Source organism: Cherax quadricarinatus, chromosome 11 (genome assembly GCF_038502225.1).
Source record: "Cherax quadricarinatus isolate ZL_2023a chromosome 11, ASM3850222v1, whole genome shotgun sequence".
NCBI classification, from domain to species: Eukaryota; Metazoa; Arthropoda; class Malacostraca; order Decapoda; family Parastacidae; genus Cherax; species Cherax quadricarinatus.
The window spans coordinates 38,433,197-38,449,645 of NC_091302.1; the positions used below are offsets into that span (position 1 = coordinate 38,433,197).

Below are 16,449 nucleotides of genomic sequence, written 5' to 3' on the forward strand. Positions count from 1 at the left end.
TGGCTCAGTTTTCTGTTGCTCCATCCATTAACTTGCTGTTTTTGCCTTCTCTCCCATGCTGGTTGCAGTTTTACAAATTAGTTTCTCTGATTGAAATCTCTCATATACTTGCCATGTGCAGCTGTCCGCAAAATTCTTGTTGAATGTTTATCACTATCATCATCTTGAACCTTCCTGCCATTAATGTTACTATTATGTAATAATTTTTTTTTAATTTTCCGGTATTTTTCACCTCTTACAACAGCCAGTCTTTTTTTTATTATAGTACTTCTTCTTTGTTCCTTTTCTTGTTTCACTATGATACATATCTTGCAAAATTGCATTTGGTACAAACCATGGTAAATGATAGACAAATTGGTTTAAAAAGACACATGAGCAAACACTAGGACATATAAATATGTCCTAGTGTTTGCTCATGTGTCTTTCTAAACCAAAATTGCATTTGTTATTACTCATGTTGGTTTCGCCTCCTTTAGGGCTACACTCTAGTTGATCCTTTGATATTCTGTCTTTTATCTCTGTTATTTGGAGTCTACCTACTGGAGTGTGTTCCGAGGGCCTACGCCCCCGCTGGACCGACCAGGCCTCCCAGTGGACCTGGGCCTGATCATCCAAGCTGTTACTGCTGGCCACACGCAGTACAACATACGAACAATGGCCCGTCTGGTCAGGAATTGACTTTAGGAACCTATCAATTTTCCTCTTGAAGAGAGCTATGGGGACTATTGGTAATCCTTCCCAGGTATGATAAGACAGCTGTGCTCCCATACACTTGTGTTGTCAGAAGCAGAGATACACCTGACACCCCTACCTTTCATTGGGAGTATATTGCACCGTCTGCCGAACCTTTTCCTTTCATAAGGAGTTTAGTGTGCAGATTTAGGACCAGTTCTAGGATTTTCAAGTCCATTAATCTGCCTTTTAATTGTGTGTGTGTGTGTTGTAGTAGTAGTTACTAGTTGTCAAAGGCACTTGTCTGTATAGCGTGTGCGTGCGCATGTGTAGTGTGTGTGTGTGTGTGCAGTGTGTGTATAGTATGTGTGTATAGTATGTGTGTGTATAGTATGTGTGTGTGTAGTGTGTGTGTGTCTGTGTGTGTGTGTGTGTGTGCGCGCGGTGTGTGTGTGTGTGTGTGTGTGTGTGTGTGTGTGTGTGTGTGTGTGTGTGTGTGTGTGTGTGTGTGTGTGTGGTGTGTATAGTGTGTGTATAGTGTGTGTGTGTGTGTAGTGTGTGTATAGTGTGTAGTGTGTGTGTGTAGTATGTGTGTAGTGTGTGTAGTGTGTGTGTGTGTGTGTGTATGTGTGTATGTGTGTGCGCAGTGTATAGTGTGTGTGTGTATAGTGTGTGTGTGTGTGTGTGTGTGTGTGTGTAGTATGTGTGTGTGTGTAGTATGTGTGTAGTGTGTGTAGTATGTGTGTAGTGTGTAGTGTGTGTATGTGTGTGTGTAGTGTGTAGTGTGTGTATGTGTGTAGTGTGTGTATGTGTGTGTGTGTAGTGTGTGTGTGTGTAGTGTGTGGTGTGTGTGTGTGTAGTATGTGTGTGTGTGTGTGTGTGTGTGTGTGTGTGTGTGTGTGTGTGTGTGTGTGTAGTATGTGTGTGTAGTATGTGTGTGTGTGTGTGTGTGTGTGTAGTGTGTGTGTGTATGTGTGTGTTTGTGTGTGTCGTGAGAGGCTAAGGACTGGATGGTGTTGGTCTATTTCTGGTTGGGCATGTGTCGTGTTGGTGGCTGAGGGCCAGGTAATGGTGGGGGTAGGGGGTCACAGGTCTGGTAATGGGTGGGGGCAGGAGGGGTAGCATCGTGGAGAGAGAAGCTGGTGTCGCCGGAGAGGTTCACCTGTGACTTAGTGTGTGCTGGGTGTGCGTGCTTCCTGCTAGCCACGGCCCGCAGACCCTGCTGCCTGCTCTCTTCCTCCTAGCTCGTCTCCAAATTATGTGCAAGAAGGATGATGTCGTCCCTACGCACCACTACCACCTTGCAGCTGACCAACACACACCACAAGAGCCCCAGCACCAGCCCCAGCCCCTGCAGCAGCAGCAACAGCAGCAGGAACAGCCGCGGCAGCAGCAGCAGCAGCAGCAGCAGCAGCAGATGTCCCAGTCCAGCAAGGTAAGTTGAGGATCAGCAGTAGGAATAACAGCAGAGGGCTGGAGGAAGGCGTGCAGCAGTAGGCACAAGTCTATTCTGGTCTGGTCCAGAGCACTGCTACCGCCTGCACCTCTCAGTGACCACCCTCTCCCCATACACCTACCGCCCACTCTCGCCAATACCTGTCCATTCGCCAACACCCTCCCACTCGCCAACACTCCCCCCAACTCGCCAACACACGCCCAAGTCACCAGTCCACCTACACGCCCACGTCACCACCAGTCTACCTACACGCTCACGTCACCACCACCAGTCCACCTACACGCCCACGTCACCACCAGTCCACCTACACGCCCACGTCGCCACCACTCCACCTACACGCCCAAGTCACCAGTCCACCTACACACCAACGTTACCACCAGTCCACCTACACGCCCACGTCGTCACCAGTCCACCTACTCTCCCACGTCACCACCACCAGTTCACCTACACGCCTACGTCACCACCACCAGTTCACCTACACGCCCACGTCACCACCACCAGTTCACCCACACGCCCACGTCACCACCACCCAGTCCACCTACACGCCCACGTCGCCACCACTCCTACACGCCCAAGTCACCAGTCCACCTACACGCCCAAGTCACCAGTCCACCTACACGCCCACGTTACCACCAGTCCACCTACATGCCCTCGTCATCACCAGTTCACCTACACGCCCACGTCACCACCACCAGTCTACCTACACGCCTACGTCACCACCACCCAGTTCACCTACACGCCCACGTCACCACCACCAGTCCACCTACACGCCCACGTCACCACCAGTCCACCCACACGCCCACGTCACCACCACCACTCCACCTACACGCCCACGTCGCCACCACTCCACCTACACGCCCAAGTCACCAGTCCACCTACACGACCAAGTCACCAGTCCACCTACACGACCACGTCACCACCAGTCCACCTACACGCCCGCGTCACCACCACCAGTCTACCTACACGCCTACGTCACCACCACGAGTCCACCTACACGCCCAAGTCACCAGTCCACCTACACGCCCACGTTACCACCAGTCCACCTACACGCCCACGTCATCACCAGTTCACCTACACGCCCGTCACCACCACCAGTCTACCTACACGCCTACGTCACCACCACCAGTCTACCTACACGCCTACGTCACCACCACCAGTCTACCTACACGCCTACGTCACCACCACCAGTTCACCTACACGCCCACGTCACCACCACCAGTCCACCTACACTCCCACGTCACCACCAGTCCACCTACACGCCCACGTCACCACCACCACTCCACCTACACGCCCACGTCGCCACCACTCCACCTGCACGCCCAAGTCACCAGTCCACCTACACGCCCCCGTCACCACCAGTCCACCTACAAGCCCACGTCGTCACCACCAGTCCACCTACACGCCCACGTCGTCACCTCCACCAGTCTACCTACACGCCTACGTCACCACCAGTCCGCCTACACGCCCACGTCGCCACCACTCCTACACGCCCAAGTCACCAGTCCACCTACACGCCCACGCTACCACCAGTCCACCTACTAGCCCACGTCATCACCAGTTCACCTACACGCCCACGTCACCACCACCAGTCTACCTACACGCCTACGTCACCACCACCAGTTCACCTACACGCCCACGTCACCACCACCAGTCCACCTACACGCCCACGTCGCCACCACTCCACCTACACGCCCAAGTCGCCAGTCCACCTACACGCCTACGTCACCACCACCAGTTCACCTACACGCCTACGTCACCACCACCAGTTCACCTACACGCCTACGTCACCACCACCAGTTCACCTACACGCCTACGTCACCACCACCAGTTCACCTACATGGCCACGTCACCACCAGTCCACCTACACGCCCACGTCGCCACTATTCCACCTACACGCCCACGTCGCCACCACTCCTACACGCCCAAGTCACCAGTCCACCTACACGCCCACGTTACCACCAGTCCACCTACACGCTCACGTCATCAGTTCACCTACACGCCCACGTCACCACCAGCAGTCTACCTACACGCCTACGTCACCACCACCAGTTCACCTACACGCCTACGTCACCACCACCAGTTCACCTACACGCCCACGTCACCACCAGTCCACCCACACGCCCACGTCACCACCACCACTCCACCTACTCGCCGACGTCGCCACCACTCCACCTACACGCCCAAGTCACCAGTCCACCTACACGCCTACGTCACCACCACCAGTTCACCTACACGCCTACGTCACCACAACCAGTTCACCTACACGCCCACGTCATCACCACCAGTCCACCTACACGCCCACGTCGCCACTACACCTACACGCCCACGTCGCCACCACTCCTACACGCCCAAGTCACCAGTCCACCTACACGCCGACGTTACCACCAGTCCACCTACACGCCCACGTCATCACCAGTTCACCTACACGCCCACGTCACCACCACCAGTCTACCTACACGCCTACGTCACCACCACCAGTTCACCTACACGCCCACGTCACCACCAGTCCACCTACACGCCCACGTCACCACCAGTCCACCTACACGCCCACGTCACCACCAGTCCACCTACACGCCCACGTCACCACTCCAGCTACACGCCCACGTCGCCTCCACTCCACCTACACGCCCAAGTCACCAGTCCACCTACACGCCCACGTTACCACCAGTCCTACACGCCCACGTCGTCCCCACCAGTCCACCTACACTCCCACGTCACTACCACCAGTCTACCTACACGCCTACGTTACCACCACCAGTCCACCTACACGCCCACGTCGCCACCACTCCTACACGCCAAAGTCACCAGTCCACCTACACGCCCACGTTACCACCAGTCCACCTACACGCTCACGTCACCACCACCAGTCTTCCTACACGCCTACGTCACCACCACCAGTCCACCTACACGCTCACGTCACCACCACCAGTCTTCCTACACGCCTACGTCACCACCACCAGTTCACCTACACGCCCACGTCACCACCAGTCCACCTACACGCCCACGTCACTACCACCACTCCACCTACTCGCCCACGTCACCACCACTCCACCTACACGCCCAAGTCACCAGTCCACCTACACGCCTACGTAACCACAACCAGTTCACCTACACGCCCACGTCGCCACTACACCTACACGCCCACGTCGCCACTACACCTACACGCCTACGTCGCCACCACTCCTACACGCCCAAGTCACCAGTCCACTTACACGCCGACGTTACCACCAGTCCACCTACACGCCCACGTCATCACCAGTTCACCTACACGCCCACGTCACCACCACCAGTCTACCTACATGCCTACGTCACCACCAGTTCACCTACACGCCGACGTCACCACCACCAGTCTACCTACACGCCCACGTCACCACCAGTCCACCTATACGCCCACGTCGCCACCACTCCACCTACACGCCCACGTCACCACCAGTCCACCTACACGCCCACGTCACCACCACCAGTCTACCTACACGCCTACGTCACCACCACCAGTCCACCTACACGCCCACGTCATCACCAGTTCACCTACACGCCCACGTCACCCCCACCAGTCTACCTACACGCCTACGTCACCACCACCAGTTCACCTACACGCCCACGTCACCACCACCAATCCACCTACACGCCCACGTCACCACCAGTCCACCTACACGCCCATGTCACCACCAGTCCACCTACACGCCCACGTTACCACCAGTCCACCTACACGCCCACGTCATCACCACCAGTCCACCTACACGTTCACGTCACCACCACCAGTCCACCTACACGCCCACGTCATCACCACCAGTCTACCTACACGCCTACGTCACCACCACCAGTCCACCTACACGCCCACGTCACCACCACCAGTCCACCTACACGCCCACGTCATCACCAGTCAACCGACACGCCCACGTCACCACCGGTCCACCGACATGCCCACGTCACCACCACCAGTCCACCTACACGCCCACGTCGCCACCACCAGTCCACCTACACGCCCACGTCGCCATCACCAGTCCTCCTACACGCCCACGTCGCCACCAGTCCACCTACACGCCCACGTCACCAGTCCACCTACACGCCCACGTCACCACCAGTACACCGACACGCCCACGTCACCACCACCAGTCCACCGACACGCCCACGTCACCACCACCAGTCCACCGACACGAACACGTCACCACCAGTCTACCTACACGCCCACGTCACCTCTAGTCCACCGACATGCCCACGTCACCACCAACAGGCCATCTACACGCCCACGTCGCCACCACCATGCCACCGACACGCTCACGTCACCACCACCACCAGTCCACCGACACGCCCACGTCACCACCACCAGTCCACCGACACGCCCACGTCACCACCTGTCCACCTACACGCCCACGTCACCACCAGTCCTCATACACGCCCACGTCACCAGTCCACCTACACGCCCACGTCACCAATCCACCGACACGTCCACGTCACCACCACCAGTCCACCGACATGCCCACGTCACCACCATCAGTCCACCGACACGCCCGCGTCACCACCACCAGTCCACCTACACGCCTACGTCGCCACCACCAGTCCACCGACACGCCCGCGTCACCACCACCAGTCCACCTATACACGTACGTCGCCATCACCAGTCCACCTACACGCCTACGTCGCCACCACCAGTCCACCTACACGCCCACGTCACCAATCCACCTACACGCCCACGTCACCACCAGTCCACCTACACGCCCACGTCAACTCCAGTCCACCTACACGCCCACGTCACCACCAGTCCACCTACACGCTCACGTCACCACCAGTCCACCTACACGCTCACGTCACCACCAGTCCACCTACACGCTCACGTCACCACCAGTTCACCTACACGCCCACGTCACCACCAGTCCACCTACACGCTCACGTCACCACCAGTTCACCTACACGCCCACGTCATCAGTCCACCTACACGCCCACGTCATCAGTGTGTGATGTCCTATCTCGCCGCCACTCACCCACACTCCTGCACCAAGTAATGTAGTTCCAGCCTGGAGTATCCTGAATTCTCTCAAGTTTATTTCCCTCGAATTTTTTTTAGAAAGTTTAAGGTTTATTATAAAGATGAATGGTATAAAATACCGACATTATAGAAAAATACCCACAAATGCAGTATAATGCGATCCTTTATTGATGACTACGTTTCGCCCACACAATGACTTGATCACGTCAGACAGATCTGTGACGTGTTGAAACCCATTGTGTGCACGAAACGTAGTAAAGGTTAGGTTAGATAAGGTTTGTCAGGAAACAGAACAGTTGTTTCCTGACGCGGGTTGTAGTCATGTGATGACCCCCAGCTGGAGTTTTTGGTCATTTGACCAAGGCCTTACGCTGGCTGACCGGTGCACCCCTTTAAAAATTATGAAGGATTGCGTTATATTGCGCTTACGTGTATTTTTCCAACATTTGTTATTTTGGATTGTGTCTGGTTAGCCTCTTTATGCGTGTCAGTTCTCCACAATAACGAAATGGCATCGCGGGGCGTATTGTATTATAAAATCTCTGGCGTGCTTGTTCTCATGAAGGCTTCTGAAAAGTCGATCCTAGGGAGGTACCCTGATACCAGTGAAAAACTCCAGTTCCAAAGAATTGGACATGCCTGGGCTATTATTGAATGTTTGTACTCTAGTTCCAGGAAATTGGAATTGCCTTGGACTATTATTGAATGCTGGTATATTTTGCGATACCTATATCGTAGAATAATTCAAATACGCCAGTTCCATTTCTACCGATTACGGAGTTAGTTTTATTTACCAGTTGCTCAGTATATAACCTGTTTAATATTGGGTATCTTAATTTTAAGCTTTAATTTATTTCCAAAATACGCCGATTCCCCACGAATTTAATAATCATACAAAAGAATTGGAGGCTGGACAGCTTTTACGAGTAATGTTCTGGCCTGGTTATGATGCCTGCTCATGTAGGTCACTGTGTTCTGGCCTGGTTATGATGCCTGCTCATGTAGGTCACTGTGTTCTGGCCTGGTTATGATGCCTGCTCATGTAGGTCACTGTGTTCTGGCCTGCTCATGTAGGTCACTGTATTCTGGCCTGCTCATGTAGGTCACTGTGTTCTGGCCTGGTTATGATGCCTGCTCATGTAGGTCACTGTGTTCTGGCCTGGTCATGTAGGTCACTGTGTTCTGGCCTGGTCATGTAGGTCACTGTGTTCTGGCCTGGTTATGATGCCTGCTCATGTAGGTCACTGTGTTCTGGCCTGGTCATGTAGGTCACTGTGTTCTGGCCTGGTCATGTTGGTCACTGTGTTCTAGCCTGGTTATGATGCCTGCTCATGTAGGTCACTGTGTTCTGGCCTGGTCATGTAGGTCACTGTGTTCTGGCCTGGTCATGTTGGTCACTGTGTTCTAGCCTGGTTATGATGCCTGCTCATGTAGGTCACTGTGTTCTGGCCTGGTCATGTAGGTCACTGTGTTCTGGCCTGGTCATGTAGGTCACTGTGTTCTGGCCTGCTCATGTAGGTCACTGTGTTCTGGCCTGCTCATGTAGGTCACTGTGTTCTGGCCTGCTCATGTAGGTCACTGTGTTCTGGCCTGCTCATGTAGGTCACTGTGTTCTGGCCTGCTCATGTAGGTCACTGTGTTCTGGCCTGGTCATGGAGGTCACTGTGTTCTGGCCTGGTCATGTAGGTCACTGTGTTCTGGCCTGGTTATGTAGGTCACTGTGTTCTGGCCTAGTCATGTAGGTCACTGTGTTCTGGCCTGGTCATGGAGGTCACTGTTCTGACCTGGTCATGTAGGTCACTGTGTTCTGGCCTGGTCATGGAGGTAACTGTGTTCTGGCCTGGTGCCTGCTCATGGAGGTCACTGTGTTCCGGCCTGGTCATGTAGGTCACTGTGTTCTGGCCTGGTCATGGAGGTTACTGTGTTCTGGCCTGGTGCCTGTTCATGGAGGTCACTGTGTTCTGGCCTGGTCATGGAGGTCACTGTGTTCTGGCCTGATCATGGAGGTCAATGTTCTGGCCTGGTCATGGAAGTCACTGTTCTGGCTTGGTGCCTGGTCATGGAGATTATTATTCTGGCCTGGTGCCTGGGCATGGAGGTCACTGTTCTGGCCTGGTGTCTGGTCATGGTCATTGTTCTGGCCTGATGCCTGGTCATGGAGGTTGCTGTTCTGGCCTGGTGCCTGGTCATGGTCATTGTTCTGGCCTGATGCCTGGTCATGGAGGTTGCTGTTCTGGCCTGGGCATGGAGGTCACTGTTCTGGCCTGGTGTCTGGTCATTGTTCTGGCCTGATGCCTGGTCATGGAGGTTGCTGTTCTGGCCTGATCATGGAGGTTGCTGTTCTGGCCTGGTGCCTGGTCATGATCATTGTTTTGGCCTGATGCCTGGTCATGGAGGTTGCTGTTCTGGCCTGGTCATGGAGGTTGCTGTTCTGGCCTGGTGCCTGGTCATGGTCATTGTTCTGGCCTGATGCCTGGTCATGGAGATTGCTGTGTGTCCTGGCCTTGGCATCATCCATCTTGGTGGCACAGAGGTAAAGGTCTGGAGGGTAGGTCAGATCTGGTGCAGAATGCTTGCTTCCAAGTGGCACTCTGGTTCTGGTTGTAGGGAGACCCTGTGGCATCCCTATGAGAGCCATCACACGAACTTGTTTTTAAAAACAGAATTGGCTATATTTGAGTTGTGTTGCTACCCTCTCATATATGATAGTTGCATAGTGGGGGTACCAGCAATATACGGCTACCTCTACTTTTTATGGTAGTTGCAACTGAAGCATCCGCAGTATATGGCTTCACTATTCTATATAATAAAGAGGGAGCCCAACAGTGCGTGGCTAACTTATTCTATATGATAGTTACGTTGTGGAAAGAAAGACTAAGTATATTTGATCGTATTCCATCATACAGGATGGGCTTTATGCATGAGGTACGGAAAGCTGTCAGCCTGAGCAAGGAGATTTTAGTACGACGATGAGTACATCGTTCCAAGTGTATGTTGGGAACGGGTTGAACCCTAGCTCTTGGAGACCCCGCCCACCTACGTTTTGATCGTGGGTTAACTAGCGTGTAAAAACTGGAATCAGCGTGAGTTTTAAGTTGGCAAAGATTGCAAACAAACATGCTAGATAGACACCGCAGTGTAAGCCTTCGTTATATAAGATGTTTCGCTCTGGATAGCAGTTTATAAAACGTCGTCTGTAGTAAAGGTTTTCTCTGCAGAAAGTGTCTTTCTAGCACACAACGCATGGAGTTACGAACCACTACTACTATTCTGATGCATTCTCTTAGTTCATGTCAACACGCCCTTGTAATGATGTCACTGGCTTGATATGACCATATGTTTTTTATTCGTTTGTGTCGCTAAGTATAATGTGTGTGTGTGTGTGTGTGTACACCTAATTCTCTTCATAGTTACAATACAGTGCTCAAGTGTAATTACCTATATTTGGTTACAGATATCAAGCTGTCATGTTGTTAATTATTTTTATAAGCATTAAATTAGTGCGTGCGTTACAACACAATCTCAGTAACTACCCCAGTACCCTGTCTACCCAGCTCCCTTTACTTTCTCCACGTTCATCTTACCCTCTCTTACTTTAGGGTTCGTTAGGCTTTGCTTAAATTTACTTCATAAAACCCAGCTTAACCAAACTAATAAAATACATCAGTTGGGATGCTTCTACCTCGTCGTAACAGTGACCAGGTTAAACAAAACTACCATGCTGGGAGGTATAGCCGCCTCCCATGAGTGTCAGACGTAAGCCTGTTAAATGTTCTGTAATCTGCCAGGACTTCTGGGGTTTTCTTTGTCTCGTGAGCATTAAAGATGGCAGGTTAATCTTTTAATCTTCTTACGTTCACTATAGAATTATCTTCACTTTTCTTTGTTTCTTAATAGTTCTTAGACCTCTACGAATTTAGGGCCTGGTCCGAAACTGGGCCGCGGGAGCAATTCCGCGGCCCAGTAACTCATCGGGCCTTCATGATAGATTTAAAGCTTAAAATATAACTTTTTTTTTAATTACCAGTGCTTTATTCAATCCATTCTTGCAGTACGAGTGAAAAATGCTCACATTTAAACACTTCATCTTTTTTTTTTTTCCCTCGGTCACTTTGCCAGACGTATCTCGATAGATTCTTTAAATCTGCGTAAGTGTGGTTATATTTAAATTTATTATAAGTTTACTTATCGTAATCTAATTAAACCTAATCTAAATTAAAGACAATAGGAGTTGATAAAACTGGTAGTGTTAAGAACTTTTGGCTGTGAGTACCCATGAAAAAACTGACGTAGTAGTTGTCTAGGTACATTACATTTATTTCATTCCAACCATCAACCACTGTTTATCTTGTACAGTGTTTTTACCCAGTATGATGTTCGGTCGAAAATGTGCATTTATACACGTTTAACAAACTGTTGGAAATAGGCACCTGGGGGTTGGTAATCTGTTGTGGGTACCATCCTTGGGAAGAACAGAGTACTTCAGCGAAAATAAGCCACACGGCTTGGCTTTCTTGGGTTATAAACCCACCGTGGTTAATACGGATTTTATATGGATTATTAATCCACCGGGGTTAATAATCCATATAAAATATAAATGTAGCATGTGCCAATGTTTAGTTTTATAAGCTTCTCTATTACCTTAATTCTAACGTTTCTTTATTGTCTCGTATGTAAGTAAGTGGGTATGTAATTATTGTACGTACGTAAGTTGGTATGTAATTATATCGTACGTGTGTAAGTGGGTATGTAATTATTGTATCTTACGTATGTAAGTCGGTATGTAATTATTGTATCGTATGTACTTAAGTGGGTATGTAATTATCTGTTCCTAACTAGTGTGTAGCTTCCGGAGTAGAGTTATGCTCGTTGTGTCCCGTCTTCAACATATATATTTTTATATATTTCCCGATGTTGTAGCGGTTTCTACTTTTCTGTTGTAATTCATACTAGTGTTTCACAACTCGAGGAAAAAATCTAGTGCCCCCTTCATCTCATTTTTGTCTTTACAATCGTTGAAAACCTTGTGGAAGGTGCCGGTCCCTCGAGAGGTTCCATGATGCTGGTAAGGGGCTCTTGATCCAAGGAACTATACCTGACTTCACCTTCCTTATACCGAAGGATATAGGATACAGACGCTCTTTGACCCCTACGGGTTTAGTGCCTTCACATGATTAAGATGAAAAATTAAATGAAGGTACCAATATAAGTACTAGGCATGTCAATACTAATAAACTCTATGCACAAGACACGTGCAACACTTCAGTCATATTATTAGGAGACATTTCGTCCACTGGGGTGGAAAACATCTGCTAATAAAATACCCCAAGTGTCGCCTACTTGTTTTCATTGTACACAGTTGAAAGTACTAATTTTTTTGTATTTTCTTTCATAATTAACTTTGCCAAGTTGGTTGAGGTAGAACATTGGCTCGTGTGTGTGTGTGTGTGTGTGTGTGTGTGTGTGTGTGTGTGTTTCCTACCGACGGACGTTGTTTACCTCTGCTGCTTCTAGTTTTGAACATTTATATGGAGTTTAGTTTCTGTTTAGTAGTTTCATAGCTTGATCTGTTGCTTTGCTCTCCTTACCATGTAACAGTACCTTCAAATGTCTGTCTGGGTCATCGAAGGGGTTCATTCCATGGCAGACTTATCTTCGTCCACACTTCCCATGCTCTAGAGTATTTTGTATGTTCTTGTCATGTTTCCTCATTTAATATCTTGTATGTTGTGATCGTGTCTCATATTGTATGTTATGATCATGTCTCATGTTGTATGTTGTGATCATGTCTCATATTGTATGTTGTGATCATGTCTCATATTGTATGTTGTGATCATGTCTCATATTGTATGTTGTGATCATGTCTCATATTGTATGTTGTGATTATGTCTCATATTGTATGTTATGATCATGTCTCATATTGTATGTTGTGATCATGTCTCATATTTTATGTTGTGATCATGTTTCATATTGTATACTATGATTCATGTGATAATTTTTCGTCATGTAATATTTTGTATGTTGCGATCCTGTTTCTCCAGTGTCGGTAGATCTAGTTCATATTTTTCCTGTTGCTGTTCCCCCTTAGCTCCGGTGCCAGTTTGGTGACGAAACATGAAACATTCTAAACCTCATTTGCCTGTGTATATGCATGTCAGTCAGTCAGTCATCTGTTTGTGATTACCTGATTGTAGTTACAGAGGCAGTACTTCTCGTGGTGTTACATCTTCAGTCCTTAGTTTGCAAAATACTTTTTTGCAAGTTTTCAAGTGGTTGCACCATATACCACCACCTGAATTCCATGCCAGCACTCTACCACTCTTACGCGTCAAGATATACTTTCTGGCATCCTTTCCGCACTTTTTTTTCGGTTTACACTTGTGGCCTTCTGCTCTTACTGTTAGGTCGCTATAAAATTCTCTTTCTTGTATCCTTGTATTATCTTGTAGAAGCCTAGTCGACAGCGACTATCTAGGAAGGTACTACTACCCTTCTGCTGTGTTGGTGTGAAATGGAAGAATATTAAATATTTTTCACTTTGACAAGGAGGGTTGCTGGCCTTTGTCTCCGAATATGTAAGATGACGGGTAAAATCTTACAAACGTATACTTGCATTCGGTATACAAATATACTTACTTTTCTGTGTATTTCTTCATAGTTAACATGGCATTTAATAGTTGCAGTGGGGGCAGTGATCACGGGTATCATTAACAGATTTGCGGTTGTCTCTTCTTGCTATCGCGTGCTCGATGCTGCATTGGTCAGATGCTTAAGTTTTATTAGTCTTAAGTTATTCCTAATTTGTTGCTGCCTCATTTTTTACTAGATTCTCTTAACTTTTCCTTTAAACTGGGAAATATTATTTTCAGTTATTTAATTTAGGTTAAGTTAATCACGAAATCGGAATAACACGATTGCAAACAAATCACTGAACGGATGGAGTTTGAACCCATGGCAAGCGAATCCTAAAACTCACAGGCCAGTGTGTTCACCAGTGGGGCAGCTGGCTTTAATAAGATTCATCCAACTAAGGATATGTCTACACCATAGGGAGGTTAGCATGGGCCACCACTGTGACCACAAATGCAGGTTTTTACAGATGAATCCCTAGGGGACTTGAGCAAGAGTTCACCACAGCCATGCTAGTGTGGGATATGTGGTCACAGTGGGGCCCATGCTAACTTCCCTATGGTGTATAGAAATATTCCTAGTTGGATGAATCTTATTAAAACCAGTTGACCAAGTAGTTAACACACTGGCACGTGAGTTTTATGACTCAGTTGCCATGAGTTCAAACCCCACCCGTTCCTTGATTACGTTAGGTTAGATTGGTGTAGGTCACATAAGCCTATATAAGTATATTGAACAACTAAGTAAAAAATAAAAATGGCCGTGACTGGGTAATGCACTGGCTAAGAACCAAAAAACGTTGATATCCACACGAGTGTCAATCGTGGCTTGAGAATGTGTTATTTGTGAGAGATGAGAAGAATAGATGCAGGTGCACTTCCGTGAGTGAATGAGAGTCAGTAGGTGAGCTAGAAGCAGAGCAACCCTTATGGGTCAGTAAGGGGGGCCACCACCCTCACGCCCCTATGTTTGTGTGCAAGCACACGAACACACCTTCACCCTCCCCCTCCCCACACACACACACACACACACACAGATATAAACCTACTTAGGAAGCAAACACAACATTCAGTTGTAATAGTAGATGCGACTAGTCCCTAGAAACTTAGAATAAGTAAAACTTGTTAGTTGGAATTAAGCGAGGCTGGTAGCTATGATTCGACCCCTGGAAGCACAGTTGTTCAGCTTGTTAATTGCATCCCGTAGTGAGGCACGTAAGTAGGTTCTTGGGAAGGCATCGCGCGCCTCGTCACTCAGGGTGGTGAAGTTCCACTCAGCTTGGAAAACACACGGGCTGCAGTGGGGGTGCAGACGCACGTGATCGTATTGAATGGTGAAGCTATTATATGTGGACAGATAGTTAAGTTGATCGTTGGGAAGAATGTGATTAGTTGCTAATGTACTATAACGGTCTCTTGTACTCAGTGGCCATTCCTGCTGTCATCGTTATCGCCACCATCTCCGCCGACATCACCCTCTCCAAACAATACAGCACATCACATGATGTGAGCTTTACTTTTTTTTATACTGGGTGGACCGGCAATCCAGTGGAAGGCCTCGGCCACGGTGATCAGCAGCTTTAGTTATCATGTCATCATATGACTTAAGACCGGTGTCGAGGAGCACTTGTTCTACTTCCTGACGGACTCCGGTTGTAGACTCGAGGAAACTCGTCAAAGGTATATACAGACTAATACCACCCACCACTGTATCACCTTTTCACTACGTTAATTTGCTTACGTGGTTCTCAGATTCAATGTATGCTTTATGTAAATTTACGAATGGGATTTACGTTGAGTAAAACATTTAAATATAAGTAAAAAAAAATGGGATCATGGTGAAGACAACTTTCAAATCTGAACGAGCATCACTCGAAGTGTGAGAGGTCCGTCACCGCCATCTTGCCCATATTAGCCCCGGTACATTAATAACTAGGGAACCCAAGAAGAGTAGTGTGGCTTATTTTCATTGGATTTCTTAGGTCCTCTAATAAGATGCAACCCGTAGTAGTAGACTGTTAGGCATGTACTGGTAGGTGAACAGCGCCCCGCCTGGAATTGATCCCGGGACGTTTGGGATGTGAGCCAAACGCCCTGTCACTGAACTACGAGGTATATACAAATTGCTGTGGCGTGTGTTGTATTTAGTTTGCTAGGTTGGCAGTCGTATTACTTTGTTGGCTGTGTTGGTGGTGGTGGCTCTGGTCATGATCTCAATCAATGTTATCTCCACACCTCGAGTCTCACATACAACACTTCTCAGAATGATCGAGATCAACTTTATTTAAAGCAACTTGTTGAGGAGAGAACAGGAGGGATATATATAGGGTGAAGAGAAGTTGAGAGGCAGGAAAAGGACAGGAGGAATGTCGAGGGTGGAAGCTGGGGGAAAAAAAAAAGAATAATTAGTAATAATGGGGTAAAGGGGGTAGGCGTAGGTGGTGGTGTACAAGGAAGAGGTGCCAATGTGGCCTGACAAGCACACGCCTAAAATATTTGTTTCAAACGGCGTATCTGCCAGTGAGTAACGCACGCGCACCCACCAGTATCTCACTGTGAAAGAACAGACATCGAAGGTTTTTTGCACAGGTGGACACAGCCCTGAAGTACTGTATTAAGTATCAACGTCAATCACTTTAACGATGCAGCTGCCGCCAGGTATTTTAGAAGGTATGAGCCGCGACCTTGGAAAGAAAGTGTTGTGT

The 16,449-nt window shown here is 49.0% G+C and overlaps 1 protein-coding gene across 13 annotated transcripts in view; it reads left to right on the plus strand.

The window, feature by feature from the left end:
- Usp47 (ubiquitin specific protease 47) overlaps window positions 1-16,449 on the plus strand; it is a 433,614-nt gene that overhangs the window by 60,926 nt on the left and 356,239 nt on the right. For 5 of the 13 annotated variants that reach the window (XM_070083990.1, XM_070083991.1, XM_070083994.1 and 2 more), the window contains exon 1: window positions 1,799-2,107. The exons of 4 other annotated variants lie outside the window; for them this stretch is intronic. In XM_070083990.1, coding sequence (XP_069940091.1) covers window positions 1,944-2,107 — 164 coding nt within the window. In that variant the 5' untranslated portion in view covers window positions 1,799-1,943. Of the gene's footprint in view, window positions 1-1,798; window positions 2,108-5,446; window positions 7,128-16,449 lie in introns of those variants that run through there. 4 more of the 13 variants (XM_070083986.1, XM_070083988.1, XM_070083989.1 and 1 more) reach the window with 1 other exon arrangement.